The sequence below is a fragment of the Thunnus maccoyii genome, chromosome 19, assembly GCF_910596095.1.
Source record: "Thunnus maccoyii chromosome 19, fThuMac1.1, whole genome shotgun sequence".
NCBI lineage: Eukaryota > Metazoa > Chordata > Actinopteri > Scombriformes > Scombridae > Thunnus > Thunnus maccoyii.
In genome coordinates, this window is record NC_056551.1 from 20,053,524 (window position 1) to 20,071,093 (window position 17,570).

Consider the following 17,570-nt stretch of genomic DNA (forward strand, 5'->3'; position numbering starts at 1 on the left):
GGCTTATATTAGAGATAGGCCTTTAATTCTATTTCCCCTTGTTTGATAGGTATATTTGCTCATATTTAGTACGAAGCCTCCTTGTTTTCTGATCTGCATGCGTTTGCTCTGTTAATTTTTTGGTACTGCGTTACTGGTAATTGTGGTAATCTGCAACAGAGACTTCCATTGGCAGAGCCAGCTAACTTCCGGTTGTCCCTCTGCTAACTTGAACTTGAACTTAACTTAAAGTTCAACTTTCCAAATGTTATCGGACTGAATGGATCAAATTCTGATAGTGAAACAAGCCATTTCGCTGGGGTTGTGTGAGTTTTTTTACATTAGTAACATAATGAGAGTTCAACAGGCTGCTCCTGCAGCAGTGGCAGCAGGTTTGGGGGGGAGGAGGAGGGAGAAACTGCTGCAACACAGAACTGCATCTGGAGACGTTTGTGACACGATTTCGGTCTTGGTTTCAGAACTGTTACATCCCTGGTTTTTTATACAACTTTTTGTGTTTTTTGTTGTTCAACAGCCAAGTGTCTCCCTGCATAAAAGTGTTTTTGTTACATTCATCTGCAGCAAATCACAGCTCTGAAGAAAGAGAACTTTAACCTGAAGCTGCGCATTTACTTCATGGAGGAGCGCATGCAGCAGAAGTGTGATGACTCCACTGAGGACATATTTAAAACGGTATTATATTTACTTTTGTATGCATTTATGTTCGCCCTCAGTGCTTAATGTTGCATGTGACTCAGTGATTCCTACTGGGATTAAATGAGATCACAACTTCAGCCTGGATAACAGCTGGGTTTTGTTCAACCACAATCCCACTTTTATGATCTTAGAGCAGCCTCCTTGCCTTTTCATCGTTGCTTTTTTGAGAGAGTTGTAAGCACATTGGAATCTCATTGTTCATTCGGACATTAATTGTGTGTCTTTATCTTCTTTTTTCCATTGAATTTAAGCAGTGAAGTGTCATGTAAAAATGTTGTCTTTATGTTCATTCCAAGATAAACCTCTTGTGTGTTTGTAGTTTGTGCCAATGATTTTGTGATGGCTACAGATGTGTAACTTGTGCTATAATCGACTAAATGTTGTCTGTTCATAGAACATTGAGCTGAAAGTGGAGTGTGAGTCCATGAAGAGGGACCTTGCAGAGAAACAGGAGCTACTGGTGTCTGCATCGTAAGCATCGTTCCCTTCACAGTCCACACAGTTTGTGTGATGTTTAGTGTCATTTAAAGAATTCACACAAATACAAGATGTCAATTGTATATGAGCACTAACTTAATCTCCCCTGTGGATGTTTTTCAGCAAAGCGTTGGAGAGTCTGGCTGGTCGAGAATCAGGAGAACCCCAGCGTGTGAGAGAGCAAGCTCAGAGAGAGATGGATGCGCTTCGAGACGCATTCAACAAGAGGATAGCTGACCTAGAACAGGTGAGTCAAAACAAATTATTTCAGCCTAAAAATCTACTTTCCAAATGATTGGTTACTTGCTACAGGTAATATATTTATTTTTTGTACTTCCTGAGAGCAGTAATGTACTATTTTGTTCCCAATGATGTTTTTCTCCTGATCTCAAAAATCATGATAACTCAGTTCCTGACCTTTTTAGATTTGAATGTTTGAATGATCAGATTAAATCTGCAGTGCAGAACTTTAGTCTCGCCCTTGCCCCTGGCAATGAGAGTAATCACAAAAACGCTCTTGACACATACCGTTATGTCGTATGCTGACCGGCTTGTCTCACCAGTGGCTCCTCACATCTCTGAAAACATTGGAGCAAATTTCCAATTAGGTGATATTTGGAAAGGAATTTGGCAAGGGATTGGATGTAACAGATGTTTATTTATATCTAAAAATCCTGCTTTCCAGCTTTAACCAAATAGTTTTCATGCTCTTTGCTACTTTCATTTACTTTTTCTTGAGTAAGCACCACTCCTTAGTCTTATATTTACTTTTCTTGGTGAACATTTCTGAATCTTTGCTAATCTGCAGATGAAAGATGTGTCTAAATAGTTCTGATGCAAGGGCTAGTAATCCTGCATTTAAGAAGAAGTAAACCAGTATTGAACAGTCACAATAATCATCATAGGTGATAATGGCTTTGATAGTTGTCTCATATGGTCTTTTTGCCTCGTGGCAGTCTCTACGAACAGCAGAGGAAGAGGTTGAGAAGATGGCAGCCATCGCTGAGCAGGAGAAGTTTAAGAATATCAACATGGAGAAGCAGCTCCAAGCCCTGGGTCTACCCAGCGCCATCACCCCTGTCCCCAGCCCAGTCCACGACCTGCAGCTGGCTCTGCAGGACAAAGACAAGTAAGGACACAAGAGATCAGCTTACACGCATATTTACCCGTTTTTCTGTATAAGGATCTAAGCATTTACAATATTTTTTTGTTCATACCAGTATCATAGAGCAGCTCAAGATCACTTTAAAGAACCAGGAAGCTGTAATCCATCAGAAGAATAACAGAGACCAGGAGACAGATGCACCATCAGCTGAGTGTGTAAAACAGCTGTCAGATCTCATCGCCAAGAAAGACCATGAACTTGAGGTATGACTTCCATATATTGGTGAAAATGTGGAATTTAGGAGCTTTCTATCTACAATGTATTAAATAACTATAAAATAATTTCAATAGTGTGTGGTTACAAAATGTTTTAAGTTGTTTTTTGCCATATTTTGGCTGTACATATTGTATTCAGAGAAATTAAATGTACTGGTACTCTTCTTCCTGCAACTAAATAAAACAAAGTTCGAGGACTGCTTGTTATATGAAAAGCAATCTGAGTTCATTTTACACTTCATCATGCTGTACCAGACATCACTAAGGGTAAAATAATTAATCTGATTTCATGCAGCTGTGGACTGACCTCTGTCTGTTTTGTTTGTTTTCCAGGCACTGAGGGACGAACTACATAAAGAGAAGGATAGAGTACAACCGGACCATCAGGTTGGTGCTCTTTGGATATTTCCTTATGCAATCTCTGTGTGGTGTGCAGTAAAAGAACCAGTGCACAATGACCGTGACTTCTGGCTGACTGCTCAGACTCTGCTTTTTCTGCTTTTTGTGTGTTTTTGTGATCTTTTGTGTTTGTTTTGCCCACTGGGAGACTTTTTATTTCACATGATTGTTATGTCATTCTTTCCTATTCTGTTTCTTGTAAGAGTCTTGCCTCAAACCAAATGCTAACTCATTTAAGTGTGTATTAATGTGTTAAGACATTTAGACAGTAACAGACCAACAGGCAATGTTCTTTGCTGTGCCACAAAAAGCAGCCTCAGTGGATTTTCTATGTTGCTTTGGTGACCTTCAGGAAATGTACTCTGGCATGTTTTATGGCTTGCTTTTTTTCCTCTGTGTGCCTCCTGGTGTGGTTTTATTTTTGTTCCTCCGCTTCAGTAAAGAGGTGGGGTACTGTCGCTTTGTTGTGGTAAGCTTTGGGCTTTAACGGATTGTCTAACATTTATTTCACAATAGGAAGCTAACATTATTCGCACTAGTTTGAGAGTATTCAGAATTGTCCCACGTCTGAAAACATCTGCTAGAAAGTAACAAGTGTAATAGTTCTGTTTCCACTACTGGTAGTCCCTGATCATCATTTGTTTTGCCTGCCAGTAGATTGATGTTTTTAACCTGTGGAGTTATCTCTCTATTTCCTATAATCCTTTAAATAACAGCTTAGTAAACCAGCATCGGAGGATCTTACTGGACATTATTCTTTTGTCTTTGTCTCTATATTCTTTATATCAGCTACATGGTTTTCCATTCAGTGGGTTTAGGGGTTGAATATTAGGGCTGTACCCGATTCAGTCGAATTGGATTTGGCTGTTCAATAAGAAGATTCAACTATTTGTTTCTTTTTTTTTCTCCTCTGGTGATCAGAGAATCCATTGGCATGAGTTTCGGTGATGATTTCAACCACATTAATATAGTCAAATGCATGAGTCATGGGAACATATCTTTGAGCATTTAAAATCAATAAAAGAAAGTTGCATATGATGCAAGATTTGAATTGCAGCCTATATGAATTGCTGACATATAATGTTGGGCTACCATATGGATTTGGATATGGATATGGATATGGACCAGTGTGTAGGATTTAGTGGCATCTAGCACTGAGGTTGCAGATTGCAGCCAACTGAATGCCCCTCCCCCTCCCCAGAGTGTGTAGGAGAACCTATGGTGGCCTTTTCTAGAGCCAGTGTTTGGTTTGTCTGTTGTGGGCTACCATAGAAACATGACAGTGCAACATGGTGGCTTCCGCGGAAGAGGAGAGTAGCTGAGTGAGACGTCTGTCCTCCCTCCTGTTCTCTGCTGTAAACACACATAGCTGTTAGTGAGCAGCTGCTCTCATGTCTCCTCGGGTGTCGGTGCTTGTTTTCGGCAGAGACTCTCCCGCTCTCTGCCTGCTCAGCCTGCTCTCGGATGGTAGATGAGTTGCTCCGGTAGCTGCAGCCTCACCATCACACACACACATGCTCTCTCTCTCTCTCTCTCTCTCTTTCTATCTCTCTCTCTCTCCAGACCTATGCACTGAACTATTCGTTAAAGGAGCTACGCTACTTGTGTAACACATTTTTTTTTAGAAAACATCTTAAAATATTTTTTTTTTTAAATCCCTGATGCTCAGGACCGGCGGGGGGTCAACTTAGGCCTGGCGGGCTGACAGGCTTGCAATACACTGGCAGAAACCCTGTTCTTGTCTTTGTTGACTGCTCGACTTGAAGAATCTCAGTTGACTGAGGGGTCGACAGATGATTCAACTCATTGACTTTCAGGGGGCAGCCCTACTGAATATTATAACACAAATCCTCAATATTCAATGTGAACCTTGTTGACTGGACTGATATGATGTATTTTAATGCTTGATGGCTATCTGAGATAGCTAATAGTTGGAAAGCTTTAGAAATGTCCATCTCATTGAGAAAATGCAATGTAGTTTGATAGTGGTCACCAAAGCATTGTGCAGACTGTAGGTGAAAGTACTGTGTTGTTGACTTTTGGCCGTTAGTTGGGCAGTGTCCATGATTCCTCATCACGCTTTGGCGTCTATACTGGGGTCACGGTGCTAAGACTGGATTACCAGGCTGTCTGGAGACAGTTCCTCTTAGAGTTATTTATGGCCATCCTTCTTAATTAAAAGGAAAAACACATTGTAACCTGTCAGTGTCCATCAGTTGAGGGTAAACAAATGTGTTGTTTGTACTGTATAGTACATACACATATGTTTTTGAAAGACTAGGGGACACTTGTCTACCAGGTATGCTTTTGATGTATGACAAGTCTTCCAGTGGCCTCTCCAGGATAGAGGTGTAATGGAATATGTGACAGCAATAATTGCCAGAAGACACCTTCTCTAATCTTAAAGCGGATTGTTTGATGTACTGCCAGGCAGGATGGACTTCACAGGTGTGATTGGCTTCTACCACCACCATGAGTCCCCTGGAGAGGCACCTGTATGGGGCCTGTCTCCATACTTGATATCTTTATCAGGGCATTTGGGGGGAGTTTTTCTAGAGATGGTTTGGCATTGGCCATAACGCAGATCACTGCAGCAGTCCTAGAGGATTTAATCTGATTGAATGCGTGGGGGAGAGTGGAATAGAGGCGGGAGCAGGGATTATTTAAGGCTTAGGGCTTAGAGTGCTCTGCTCTCATTCATTCTCCTCTGTGCTTCTCTCACTGATGCAGTGAGAGAAAATGATAGATCGCTATTTCATGGCTGGCAGGCTGAAGACCATTAGGTCACTGGACAGTGTGTATATAAGCGAGAGGCTTTTTGGACTTGTAAGTGAGTGAGTCTGGAATCTGAAGATCTAAGGTGCCATGAGGGACCCGTGTCGTATATGCGGTGTTCGTCTGGTTGGAAGCCAGTGTCGCTGGATTTTCAGCTCCGCGGCACAGAGGAAGCTACAAGTCATCTTGTCCCATGTGCTGGGCTGGGAGGTGACTCGCGATGGTCGTGGAGAGTTCCTCTGTGGGAAATGCGTGTTCCAGTTGGAGAAGGTGGTACAATGTGATGTTAACATCAGCCAGCTGCAGGATGAGCACAATAATCAGATCCAGAAGGTGCAGGCAGAAAAAGAGCAAATCATCCAGTGCATCGTCCACATCTACAACAAAAACAACCCAAGCCTGCTAAAGAGGGACAGGGAGAGCACCAGTTCCAGGATTCCAATCAGGTGCTCTGGTGTGGGCAGTCCTGATGATGAGGCTGTATCTCAGTTGGCCTCTGAAGGACAGTGGTTCAGGGAGAGTGGAAGTGATCACGTGGAGAATCGCATGAGAAGGTGTTTGAGTCTGGATGTAATTGCTAGTAAAGGGGCATTCCCAGGGCGCTCAGGCCTCAGAAGCAGCAGGCTGGGATCAGCGGCCGGGCTTGATGGATCAATGAAGAGCTTTGGTCTCCGAGGCACACGCCACCGCTCACAGAGCATGTATCTTGACCTGGTCCATCGTAAGGGCACACTGCCTAGACCTGGTTTCAAAGGTCTCTCCACATCCCTGCAGTCCCTTAATAGAGACTTTGCCTCAGACACCCCTCCAGACCCTCCACCCAAACTAAAACTCAGAGAGCCCAAGGTGTTTGTTGCCAGACATGGTGTCACTGATGATCCGAAAGGAAAGGTCCAGGCCAGAGCGCTGCTCCGCAGCTCCTCGAATCAACCTTCTGTGATCTCTGACCTGATCCAGCTCCTGCGCTGCATCTCCAAGCAGCAAGTATCTACCCCTCTAGGGAGCCGCATCCCAGTCCTTAAGAGGTTAAGTGCTGGCTACATCAACCCCCGAGCCAAGCGCAGACACAGAGAGGCAGAATGGAAGTCTCTGCATAACCTTGCAAAGGAATTTGATGATGAGTACACACCTGTTAGAGTGGAGGTAGTTCTTTTCAGTAACCAGGAAAACCACTGTAGCACCAGTAATAAGCTGTGATAGATAACAGCTTTGTTGCTGAACATACTTCCTGGTATTAATCATTTCTTCCCTTTCCTGTTTTTGTATGTGTCCTGGATTTGCTGAGAAGAAGAGTGAGGTTAGCCGATTGGAGTCCGTCAATAAGCTGCTGACTGAAGAGCTCACCCAGGCAAAAAGCACCAATGAGAACCTGACAAGAACACTGGACGATACTCAGAGTCAGAACAAGGTACATGGAGATGAGATTTAATTCTGATGAATATTTTTTAATTTGAGGTTGCTTTGTACTATAAGATTACCAATTTATGTACACAGACCCTGTCAGGGAATTTAGAAGAGAAAGAGAACGAACTCAACTCTGAGAAGAAAAATGCTCTAAAGCGAGACAAAACAATCCAGGGGCTCACTCAAGTCCTCAGAGAAAAGGAAAAAGAGGTAGGTTAATACATTTATTAACAAATCTTATTTATTGTTGGGATCATAACAGCTGCTGTTAACTGTGACAAGACTTCACCTGTCTGTGCTCTCACTATTCTGTATTATGCAATGCTCTAAAACCACCCTGTCTGTCTTTCCCTGTGTATTGCGCAGATTGCAGAGTTGTGTCATGAGATTGAGGACAGGGATGACGCTCTGGCCAAGGCTAGAGAGGCAGCACATAAAGCCCAACTGCAGAAATACCAGGCAAGTATGCACTATTTACAATGTTAAAGAAACGGTAAAGAGAAGGGAGTATTTTTTTTTATCTCCATCTCATTGACAAATACGCATTGCAGATTCTGTAAAGATAAACATTTCTTGCATATCTCCCTCAGGGAGTAGAGGAGCATCAAAATCTATTAATGGCAAAGCAAACAGAGCTGGCCCAACTACAAGGGGAACACCATGCCAAGGTGCTTGAAGCCCAAAAGCTACAGCGTGCCCTGGACAGAAAGGAGCAAGAGTTGGCTGACTTGCAGCAGGCAAAGGACCAGCTAGAGGTGGAACTGGAGGACCTGCAACAGCAGAAGAAAAAGGGAGACAAAGCACTGAATGTAAGACAGCTACAAAAAGTAAAACTTTATTATTGTCACCAGAACGAAACCATCTAAACCATTCTAAATCCTATTTTCTGTTATCTGTCCCTCAAATATCTGGCTTTTGTGTAACAGTATTCTAATTTCCCCTTCAGGATCTGAACAATCAGCTGAAAAAGCAGAGTGGTGAGATCGGGGACAGGGAGAGCGCTCTGGAACAGCAGTACCAGGAGCTGTTAGACCAAACTAAAAGAAAACTGCAGGCCCGTGAGGTCACCATCCAGCGGCTCAGCACCACACTGGCTGATAAAGAGCAGCAGCTACAGGTGACACAACGATGCTGAACATATACAGGCAGATTTTAGACCAAAACTTAAAAGATATCTTTTTTTTTGTATTAATTAATTTCATTTGCGCAGGAGAATCAGCTGTTTTTACATTGTTTTCCTCTGTGTTCATCAGGAGTACATAAACATGGTCAGAGACCTTGAGCAAAGCAAAAGCCCAGGGGGAAACGATAACATGCTTTCCAAGCTGCGACAGAGGCTGAAAGAAAAGGAGAAAGCTCTGGAGGTGCGCATTTCTTCTGTGTAATCTTCTCACCATGGGCGACTATCATTTGAGTCTGACATTCTTCATTTTTCTCTCTCATAGGAAGCGCTGGATGAGAAGTTTGCTGCCATTGAGGAAAAAGACAATGAGATACACCAACTGCAGCTGTCTCTAAGAGAGAAGGAAAGAGACCTGGATAGGCTCAATAACTTGCTCTCTCACAACGAGGAAACCATTAACGTGAGTACCTATAAGCATGTTTACATTATTAAAATTAGCCATCAGGAGTCAGCAATGAAATTATCTTTGGGATGTTTGGACTTAAATGTGTTGCATCTGTCTGCTTGTTTCTCTTCTTCCAGAGTTTTGACAGTCTGATAAAGGAAAAGGATGTAGAGCTGCAGCATCTCGCAAACACACTGAAAAACCTGCAGAGAGCCAAGCAAGATGTAGAAGATAACCTGAACAGGTCACTGAGGGAGAAGGACGCCATCATCAGCCAGTTACAGCTCTCCCTGGAGGGCAAGACAAAGGATATGGATGTTAGTTGACAAATACAGTCACCTTCACCCACCCCTGACCTGACCCATTAACATATGCTGACTCCTTATCCTTAAATACTCTGTCAACCTTTGTTTGTAGGAAATGGCAGAATCCATGCTGAGCCAGTCACAGACTAATGCACGTGACCTCGCTGAGCAGATGGGCCAGAGGTTAAAGGTCACAGAGGCTATGTTGGCTGAGGCTGTGAAGGCCAGGGAAAGGCTTGTCGCTGACAATGAGAGCGCTGTGGAAGGACTGCTGGCTACAATTAGCAGCAAAGACCAACTTCTCAAGGTCTGCACTTCATTACTAAAGAATGTTCAATGGTTTCAATTATTTACACAGTTAAACTAAATTTAGAGAATATGTACAGGAATACAGCGCTTATTGTCATTATACTGACAGATCTACAAAAAGCCATACATATATACATTCTAAATGTGGGAAAACATCACTAACTCTAAATCTACTCACTCCTCTCCTCATTACTTTCATCTCTCCAGGAGTCTGCAGAGCACTACAACCGCATGCTGTCTGAACGTACTCAAGAGATTCAGGAACTGAGGAGGCAGCTGTCTGACAGACAGCAGCAGCTTGACACTGCTGAGAAGCAAAGCTCCACAACAGCCCAGGAGGGTTATTTAGAGACAGCAGAGCTCAGAGCCCTGCTTGCTGAAAAAGAAAGCCTCATCAACGTAAGTTCCTCAGGGATGTAACACAGTCACTCAGCTGTAAAATGCACTCGGCCTAACAAGAAGAAGAAGAAGTCAGAACTCTCAAGGAGAATAACGAAAACTCCTTTCCTCTAGCCTGACTTTAAATGACTCAGTGGCCTATTTGAAACATAAAAAAAATTTAAAGTTTAAGGTATCAGTTGTACGTGGCTGAGTGTGCTAACTTTTTATCATTGTTATTTTGCAGAAGCTTCTTCAGCGCGGTCAGGAGAGGGACCAGTATCTGGCAGAGATGAGGCAGAAGGAGGAGTCAGATCATGTGTTGGAGCTCAGACAAACTATCCAGGTCATGCAGGAGAAGTTGGATGAGCGGGAAGGTGAGGCCTTTTGACTTTTAAACCCTCTCACTGGATATTTATAAGCTAGAGTACATGTCGGTCCTACATTTGATTCTATTTTTGTTTTGAAGCTGAGCTGTCCAGGAGGAACAGTGAGGATAATGTGGAGAACATTCCACACTCCAAGAAAGCAGTCGTCATCCTGAAGAAGGAGCTAGCACAGAAAACCGATGCATTGAATAAAGCACTGAAGAGGGAAAATGAACTGAAGGTCTGTTAGTTATAAGATTTTAATTGTGTGCATAATAGGACGCTATTGCTAACAAGTTTTTATTTTTTTGTGTAATCACCTACATTATCTTCTTGATGTCCAGATTTCTTTGGCAGAGCTACAGTCATTGTTATCTGAGCTGGAGGGCCGCAATGAAGGTCAGGCTGCCAATATCGAGTCCCTGACTGCCACTCTGAAGACGAAGGATGAGATTATCAATGTAAGGTCTCCGCCATTCACAGAGTCAGGCTCTTACCACTCAGTGAAACACACTGCAGCTTTGGCTAAGGAGCTTTTCTTCTGATTGCATTTGGACTCGGTGGACTCTTCTCCAGCAGCCTTGCGTTTTTGTTTATGTCTCTGAGCAGGTTCTCCACCAGCGCCTCGGTCAGAGAGCGGACAGTCGGGCTGATCATACCCAGGATCCGGTCATCGGCAGCGGCATGGAACGATCACTCCCCGGGCTCCCTCAGAGAGAGAGAACTATGATTGGTGGAGACAGCCAGCAAGAAGTAAACTAAAAACAAATTTTAAAATAGCAAAAAAACAACATATATTACACTCAATGCTCTGACATTAATACTATCGTCCTCTCACTTCTTGTCTCCCCTAAGGCTTTGCCCAACCTCATAGCTTTGCAACAGGAGCAAGATGCTCTGAACAAAGCCCTGAGAGCTGAACAACAGCTTTACTCCAGCCTGGTCAGGGCTGTAAAGGAGCAGGACAGGTAGGGAGGCGATAACACAATAAACAATCATTGCTATGTATCTGTGAAAATGAAAAGATTAGTTTGAGTGGGTTAACTTATTTGATGGATGAAACGTATTCTTTGTGTATGAATGTGTATTTTGCAGCGCCCAGCGTCTCCACGCTCTGCAGCTGGAGCTGACAGCGGTGCAGCTCCTCAGGCAGCAGCTGGAGGAGAGCATCAAAACTAACGAGGAGCTAAGAGACGACTTGGAGAGAGAGCTAGACAGAGCCAAACTCAGAGAAGGTGCAGTGCAAATACATTAGGTTGTATATGACAATGAGAACTGAATGAAAGAAAAAAAAAAAAAAAGAGACCGTATCATGTAGGTTGGTAGATGAGTTAAGAAACTAAAACACAGGAGGAAGTATATCCAAAGTGGCGAGTTTCATTACCGCTGGGGGAAACACACACGTACACAAACACACCTGTCTTCTTTGTCCAGTGTGTTTACTCCAATAATATCTCCTGCTGACAAGCTCACATCCCCTCTCCACCTGTCACTTTATTCAGCATGCACACCTGGTCCGTCCTCTCTGTGCCCCTTCTGTTCACTGCTCTTTCCATCATCACCTGTTCATCTGCATGTTTTGTCCATTCTCCTGAGTTGCTACTTGTTTTCTCTGTCGCCCCTTCAAATGTATTTGTTTCACACCTATCCTCTCTGTTTCTCAACTTGTCTGTCCTTTTTATTTTAAAAAAAAAAAAAAACATGAATAAAGGCTGCTGTTGGCCTGTCTTTTTGTTTCTCACTCTTAACATGCTGTCTGCTTGTTTTGACTATCCCATTAAAACATTTGGTTGTCTCTTGATTGCATCAGCTCTCTAACTCCCCTCTGGTTATTAATCCAACCATCTGTCACATGAATTAGATTTAATCGCATAAGTATGTCATTATATAACAACTTTAAGAATGGTATTAAAGGTTATTATACTGTCTGATGGAATAAGATGCAGAATCACAGAGTTGCCTAATATGGAATAGCTCGCCCTAAATGGATCCCAAAAAAAAATCCTTATTTCATTATCCAAGGACACAATATAGTTAATGTTATTTAGCACAGTTAGTGCTTCAGATGTAGTATGACATCAGACACAGCTTTGAGACTGATTGAAAGTGTCACCGTACGCTCAGGTAGTCGTCTAAGCCAAATAACCTTAGTGTCTGCCCACATGCATGTGTGCGCTCGCATGTGTGTGCATGCTCATCCTTCGCCCCAGTAGACAGAGAGCCAGGTGTATAAATAGATCAGCTGTAAGTAACAGGCCCAGGGCTCACACTCCTACTGAATGGAAATTGGAGTTGGATGTAGCCAAGTACCACTGATTATATTTCCCCGTCTTATGTTTTGGATTATATAAGTATTATAATTTACATATCACGTGTGCATATGTGCGTGCATGCCGTATGTAGACAAACATGCACTATGTGTGTTTTCTGTAGCTGCAGATCCAAAGCTTCTCTTTACACACTGCAGCCTTTTAACTAATTCAATTCCACCACTAGCTTACATGATTCATGTATGGGTCATTTATGTATCAAACAAGCATCCCAAAAAGCATAAGAGAAAATAATATTTTCTCAAAAAAAACAAACAACTTGTTTTAATTTACATTTATAAGGTGCGGACATATAGTAAGATCTTGCTTTTTTAGTATTTGCCCAAGTTTTAACTCTCTCAAATAAATGCTCTTTAAGAGATTTTTTTTGGCTGACATGACATTAGATTTGGTCACTATTTCGATTATCAAGAGACCCATAAACTATGAAATTTCAATTTCAGTTTGATCTCTTTTTTTTTTCCAAAGATGCATGTAGTCCTGTGTAAACAATCTGTGCATTTTTGCTAGTCTGCATATATGACACCAGTGTCTTACTGAGCTTTCACATAAAGTAACACAAAGTTTTAACTACAGATGATCCTGCATATAAATGATTGTTCATTTAAAGTTAAAACATTCTGATGTTCCTACACATAGCTTCATGACACTGTTACTTAAGCAGAAATGTACTTTCCTGTCACACCAGAGACATGACTGTGTGTAACCCTCTGTGTCTTTGTTCAGGTATGGACCTAATTGACCCTAAAGAACTGGAGAGCATGAGACATCAGCTTGAAGATGCCCAGCGCTGGAATGCCTCTCTGCAGGCTCGCTTGGGAGCCATCCAGAACCGTGGAGGAGGGGTTGGTGGGGCTAATGATGGTGGTAAGACCAGGAAAAATAAACTAATCTACTATGTCTACTACTACTATGTTTTAATACAGCATTTTTCAAGACTTTTGGTAGATGGCATTTTTTTTGTTACTTAAAATGTGTTGAATGGACTCTAAATGTTTTTCTTCAGGTGACACTTTGAGTTTCATTGGAGATCAGACCTCCTACATGAGTATCTGTGTGGCAGAGGGCCAGGATGACAGCTTGTCTCTACTCTCTTCTCAGGAGCTCAGACAGAAGGTGAATTCCTTTTCAAACTAATGAGTCTGTTAAGAAAAAGAAACAAATGTTGTCCCCTTGCTCTTGAACATATAGGCTTGTATAATTAACAGTATATATGACTGTAATTAGTCGGGAGGTGTGTCACCGAAATGCTTAACACAGGAAGACAAACATGCCACTGGATTAAAGATAGTCCTCCTTGACATTAGGTGCTGGAGCTGCAAGATTGTGTCAACAGATTGCAGACGTTAAACAACGAGCTGCAGAGCAGACTGTCACTGTTGGAGAAGTCCGACCGTGACGCTTACAGGAAGGAAGACAAAGACCTGGCCGGCAGTAGCCCTTGGAAACAGGTTAGAGACTACAAAAGACAGCTGCAAACGGAAGAAGTTGATCTTGAAGTTGTGGCATCAATGTTTCTTTTTTAAACCTTTAAACCCTCTAAACCTTACAACAAAGGACATCTTTTTGTTATTTATCAGAAATATTTTTGTACACTATGTCCACATGTAGCAAATACTCAATGAATCATGTCCGAGTCATTGTCTAACATCCACCTTTTTATTAGCTCCTTTCTAACCTTTGAACCTGCATCTTAAAGTTGCAGCGTGTAGAATTTAGTGGCATCTAGTAGAACAGACTTGGCAGAAATGAAATATAATATTCATAAATATGTTTTATTTAGTTTATTATCACAAAGAATCTTTGTGTTTACCTTAGAATGAGCCCTTTATATCTACATAGGGAGCAGGTCCTCTTCCATGGAGGCTGCCATGTTGCGCTGCCATGTTTCTACAGTAGCCCAGAACAGACAAACCAATCACTGGCTCTAGAGACGGCCTTTCCAGTTTTTTGTGAGTGTCCCGGCCACCATAAGTTCTCCTACACGCTTGGAAGGGGAGGGAGATTCAGTTGGTTGCAATCTGTAACCTCACTGCTAGATGCCACTAAATACTACACACTGGTCCTTTAACCTTCTACTCTGTCTAGCCTGTTATTAATGTTTCTTTACTCTGTAGTAGTCTATTGTCTTATTTCTCTAACAAGTGTATTTCTTGCCTGTAGTAGAAAATATCCTCTTTTTCTATCCTTCACCTTTCCTAACCAGTCCCTGTTTTTTTTATCTCTGTGTTCCATGAAACGGTCTCTCTTCGCCATATCACATTAGACACGTCATGCCATTCTGCTCTTGCTGTGCAGTGTTTTATGGATTCTGTTCCCTCATTAAGTTTTTCTTTTACCAAGCCATGTGTGTCATACTCGCCTCCCATCCCATTACTCTAGCAGCTAGAGAAGACGCGGGAGGCACAGCCTTTGACTCACAGTAGCGGGATGAATCACTCTGGTCAGGATAAAGAGAGTCAGACAGACACAAATCTGGGACAGGTATGGCATAAATGATCAATTATTGCATTAGTACCTGAAACATTTTTAATATTTAAATAATTTTAACTATATTTCTATTTCTAACTATATTTTAGATGGTTTCTGGAAAGCTGTTGGATGATGAGAGTGTGGACAGTGGTATTAGCCAGAGTAGAGAACATGCTCAGTCTGGCAACAACAGCTTGAACACTGAAGAGAAAGATTCCAGGGAGAGGAAGAGAGATATAATGGCACTTAAATCCCTGCTGACTGATTGTGGGGCCACATCAGTCTCGCACCTTAGGTGGGTCTTTTCTTCAGTAGTACCCACATTATATTCCTTATTTTCAATATAACTTGCATTAACAAGTGCTTTAAACTAATCAAATTTCTCTTTCTGCAGAGAGGAGCTGCTCAGACTTAAATCAGAAAATGTGGAACTGCGGGGACTCCTAAAAGAGCAAAAATCTACTGAGTGTAAAGAGAAAGAGAGCACAGATGCTTCAGGAAACAGCAGTGATGGACAGGCCGAATTGAGACAGAGTGTGGAAACACTGCAGGCCGGGGCAAAAGGTCACTCTAAGGTCACCAGGCTGTCGAAGGACAAGGGAGACAAGATCTCTAACGAGGTGCCAGATGGGGAGATCCCGGTCGCCATGGAGCTAATTGTCAGCACTGCAGAGGAGGAGATGGAGCGTCTGGAAACTGAAGGCCAGTCACACAGCAAGAGTGCAAAGCAGCATGTCGCAAAGCACGGGGTAAGTTTTGTATTATGAGAAGAGTGTAAAGAAACATTTCATTACTCCCTGCTTAAAGTCTGATTGTCAGTGTTTTTAATATCTGCTCTTGTTTAAATTGTAGGCTGGTGTCAGATCTCGCCTCCCGGTCCCTTTGAGGTCGAAAATGGAAGCTAGCGGCAGCAAACAGGAACCTGGGAACCTGCAGTCGGAGCATGACTCTGATCATGTAAAAACTGATGCACTTCAGCACCTTCTTTTGAATGATGTCTATGAGACTGAACAGCAGTTGCATGCAGACTCCAGCTCCTCTGCGTCACTCCAGCCAAGCACTTCCCCGTCTTCCACCCTCAGACATGCTCATTGTAGCAGCAGTCCTGGAGGCTCAGACAATGGCTCCAAAGCCATAGAGACTCCGGATGACACCCAGGTCCAATCTGCTCTTTTCACGCAGCTAGAGCTCCTCCACCAGGAGTGCCAGGAGAAAGAGGCATTGATCAACAAGTTAAGCGAGCAACTTAGTGATTGGGAAGAGCTCCATGCTCAACTCCAGGAAAAAGAGAGGATTAATCGCCAGTACGCGGAAGCCTTACAGGCTGCAGAATCCACCATTGCTTACCTGACTGCTTGCAGTCTTGACAGCCAGGGTGGACTTATGTCAAGTTCTTGTCCAGGTTCTGGTTCTGTTGGTTCAGATGCTGCCCTCCACAGCAGGTGCATAGAGCTGCAGAAAGCCCTACAGGAAAAGGAGGATCTCAACAACCAGCTCATAGAGCTTCTAAACTTGGCAGAGAAAGCCATCTCCTCCTTCGACAGCCAGGAAAAGAATCCAGAAGTGGGTGATCTACATTCGAAGATAGAGACAGCACTACAGCAGGGGAACGCATCTTCAAATAGCTCAAGAGGTGACTTTGGATGTACTGAGGATTCTATGCACGAGCTGCAGCGTCATGCAGACTCTTTGCAGGAGGCACTTTGGGAGCAGAATAGGCTTAACGCAGAGCTGCAGGAGAAACTGTGGGCTGCAGAAGCTGCTGCACAACATGGCTGCGACGGTGCTGGCCAAAACGGTACATGTTCTGGGCAAATAGTGGCAGAATCACTTATGGAAAAAGAGTCAAAGGGACAGCAAAGGATGATGGGAAGTTCTGATAATGTTAACTTAAATCAGGAGATGACTAAAGTTTTAGCAAACTGCCTTAATGCAGCCGAGTCTGCCATCGCCTCTCTGGCTGCACACTGTACAAACACTAGCTCCTTGGCTTCTGGTAGATCATCCCAGACCAGCCCTGACCTACAGATATATTTAGACAAACTTCAGAGAGCCCTGCAAGAGAGGGAGGAACTGCAAGGCCTGACAGAACCGACGCAGCTGACCATCAAATCCAGCAGCAATCAGTCTGCCGCTACAGCTGGAACAAAGGAGCAACTTCACCAAGAGCTCCATCACAATCTTTGTCTCCTCTACAAAGTCTTCAGTGATCTCTCTCAAAGGATCTCTGAACTCCAGGCTTCCTTACAAGAGGAGAGAGGCCGTAGGGAGGAGAGCAAGGCTCGCACAACAGTACAGGATGCCAAGGGATTACCGCCAAATGTTCAAGTCCAGCTGGAGACTCTCCATAAGGCACTGAGGGAGAAGAAGAAAGCGTGTAAAAGCCTGGAAGAGAAACTGGCCACTGCTCAATCCATCATTACCAAGACACCGTCGCCTGAAACTGCACGGAAAGGTAAGATTACACACGCTGAGTTGCTTCAAGTATGTACAAGTATGTGCACGAATCTTTGTATAGAAAGCTTTAAAACTATAATTCATGCAGTAAAAGCAACATTTTGAAGGCTGTATGTGTGAATTTAAACCTGTCCTTTTAACTGAAGAGATTTAGACATAATCCGATTAATCTGGAACATGATGAAGGAGAGAGACGTGACTTTGTCCACGGTAAATGATTTCTTCCTAACCCAACGTATATTGCCTCCAATG

At 43.0% G+C, this 17,570-nt stretch overlaps 2 protein-coding genes across 6 annotated transcripts in view; both read left to right on the forward strand.

The window, feature by feature from the left end:
* Nucleotides 1-17,570, forward strand: part of LOC121886029 (CDK5 regulatory subunit-associated protein 2-like) — a 34,901-nt gene that overhangs the window by 5,787 nt on the left and 11,544 nt on the right. For 4 of the 5 annotated variants that reach the window (XM_042395913.1, XM_042395914.1, XM_042395916.1 and 1 more), the window contains exons 4-32: nt 562-672; nt 1,091-1,167; nt 1,297-1,420; nt 2,130-2,302; nt 2,394-2,541; nt 2,887-2,940; nt 7,016-7,135; nt 7,222-7,341; nt 7,498-7,590; nt 7,722-7,940; nt 8,078-8,248; nt 8,385-8,495; nt 8,577-8,714; nt 8,837-9,016; nt 9,117-9,311; nt 9,521-9,712; nt 9,939-10,068; nt 10,161-10,300; nt 10,404-10,520; nt 10,669-10,812; nt 10,915-11,027; nt 11,155-11,294; nt 13,116-13,256; nt 13,396-13,505; nt 13,697-13,840; nt 14,772-14,873; nt 14,969-15,156; nt 15,256-15,610; nt 15,714-17,316. In XM_042395913.1, coding sequence (XP_042251847.1) covers nt 562-672; nt 1,091-1,167; nt 1,297-1,420; nt 2,130-2,302; nt 2,394-2,541; nt 2,887-2,940; nt 7,016-7,135; nt 7,222-7,341; nt 7,498-7,590; nt 7,722-7,940; nt 8,078-8,248; nt 8,385-8,495; nt 8,577-8,714; nt 8,837-9,016; nt 9,117-9,311; nt 9,521-9,712; nt 9,939-10,068; nt 10,161-10,300; nt 10,404-10,520; nt 10,669-10,812; nt 10,915-11,027; nt 11,155-11,294; nt 13,116-13,256; nt 13,396-13,505; nt 13,697-13,840; nt 14,772-14,873; nt 14,969-15,156; nt 15,256-15,610; nt 15,714-17,316 — 5,653 coding nt within the window. The remainder of the gene's footprint in view (nt 1-561; nt 673-1,090; nt 1,168-1,296; nt 1,421-2,129; nt 2,303-2,393; nt 2,542-2,886; nt 2,941-7,015; nt 7,136-7,221; nt 7,342-7,497; nt 7,591-7,721; nt 7,941-8,077; nt 8,249-8,384; nt 8,496-8,576; nt 8,715-8,836; nt 9,017-9,116; nt 9,312-9,520; nt 9,713-9,938; nt 10,069-10,160; nt 10,301-10,403; nt 10,521-10,668; nt 10,813-10,914; nt 11,028-11,154; nt 11,295-13,115; nt 13,257-13,395; nt 13,506-13,696; nt 13,841-14,771; nt 14,874-14,968; nt 15,157-15,255; nt 15,611-15,713; nt 17,317-17,570) is intronic. The other variant, XM_042395915.1, reaches the window with a different exon arrangement.
* Nucleotides 4,640-7,007, forward strand: LOC121886032. The gene has a single exon (XM_042395919.1). The coding sequence runs from the start codon at nt 5,818-5,820 to the stop codon at nt 6,922-6,924; it is 1,107 nt and encodes a 368-aa protein (XP_042251853.1). The 5' UTR covers nt 4,640-5,817; the 3' UTR covers nt 6,925-7,007.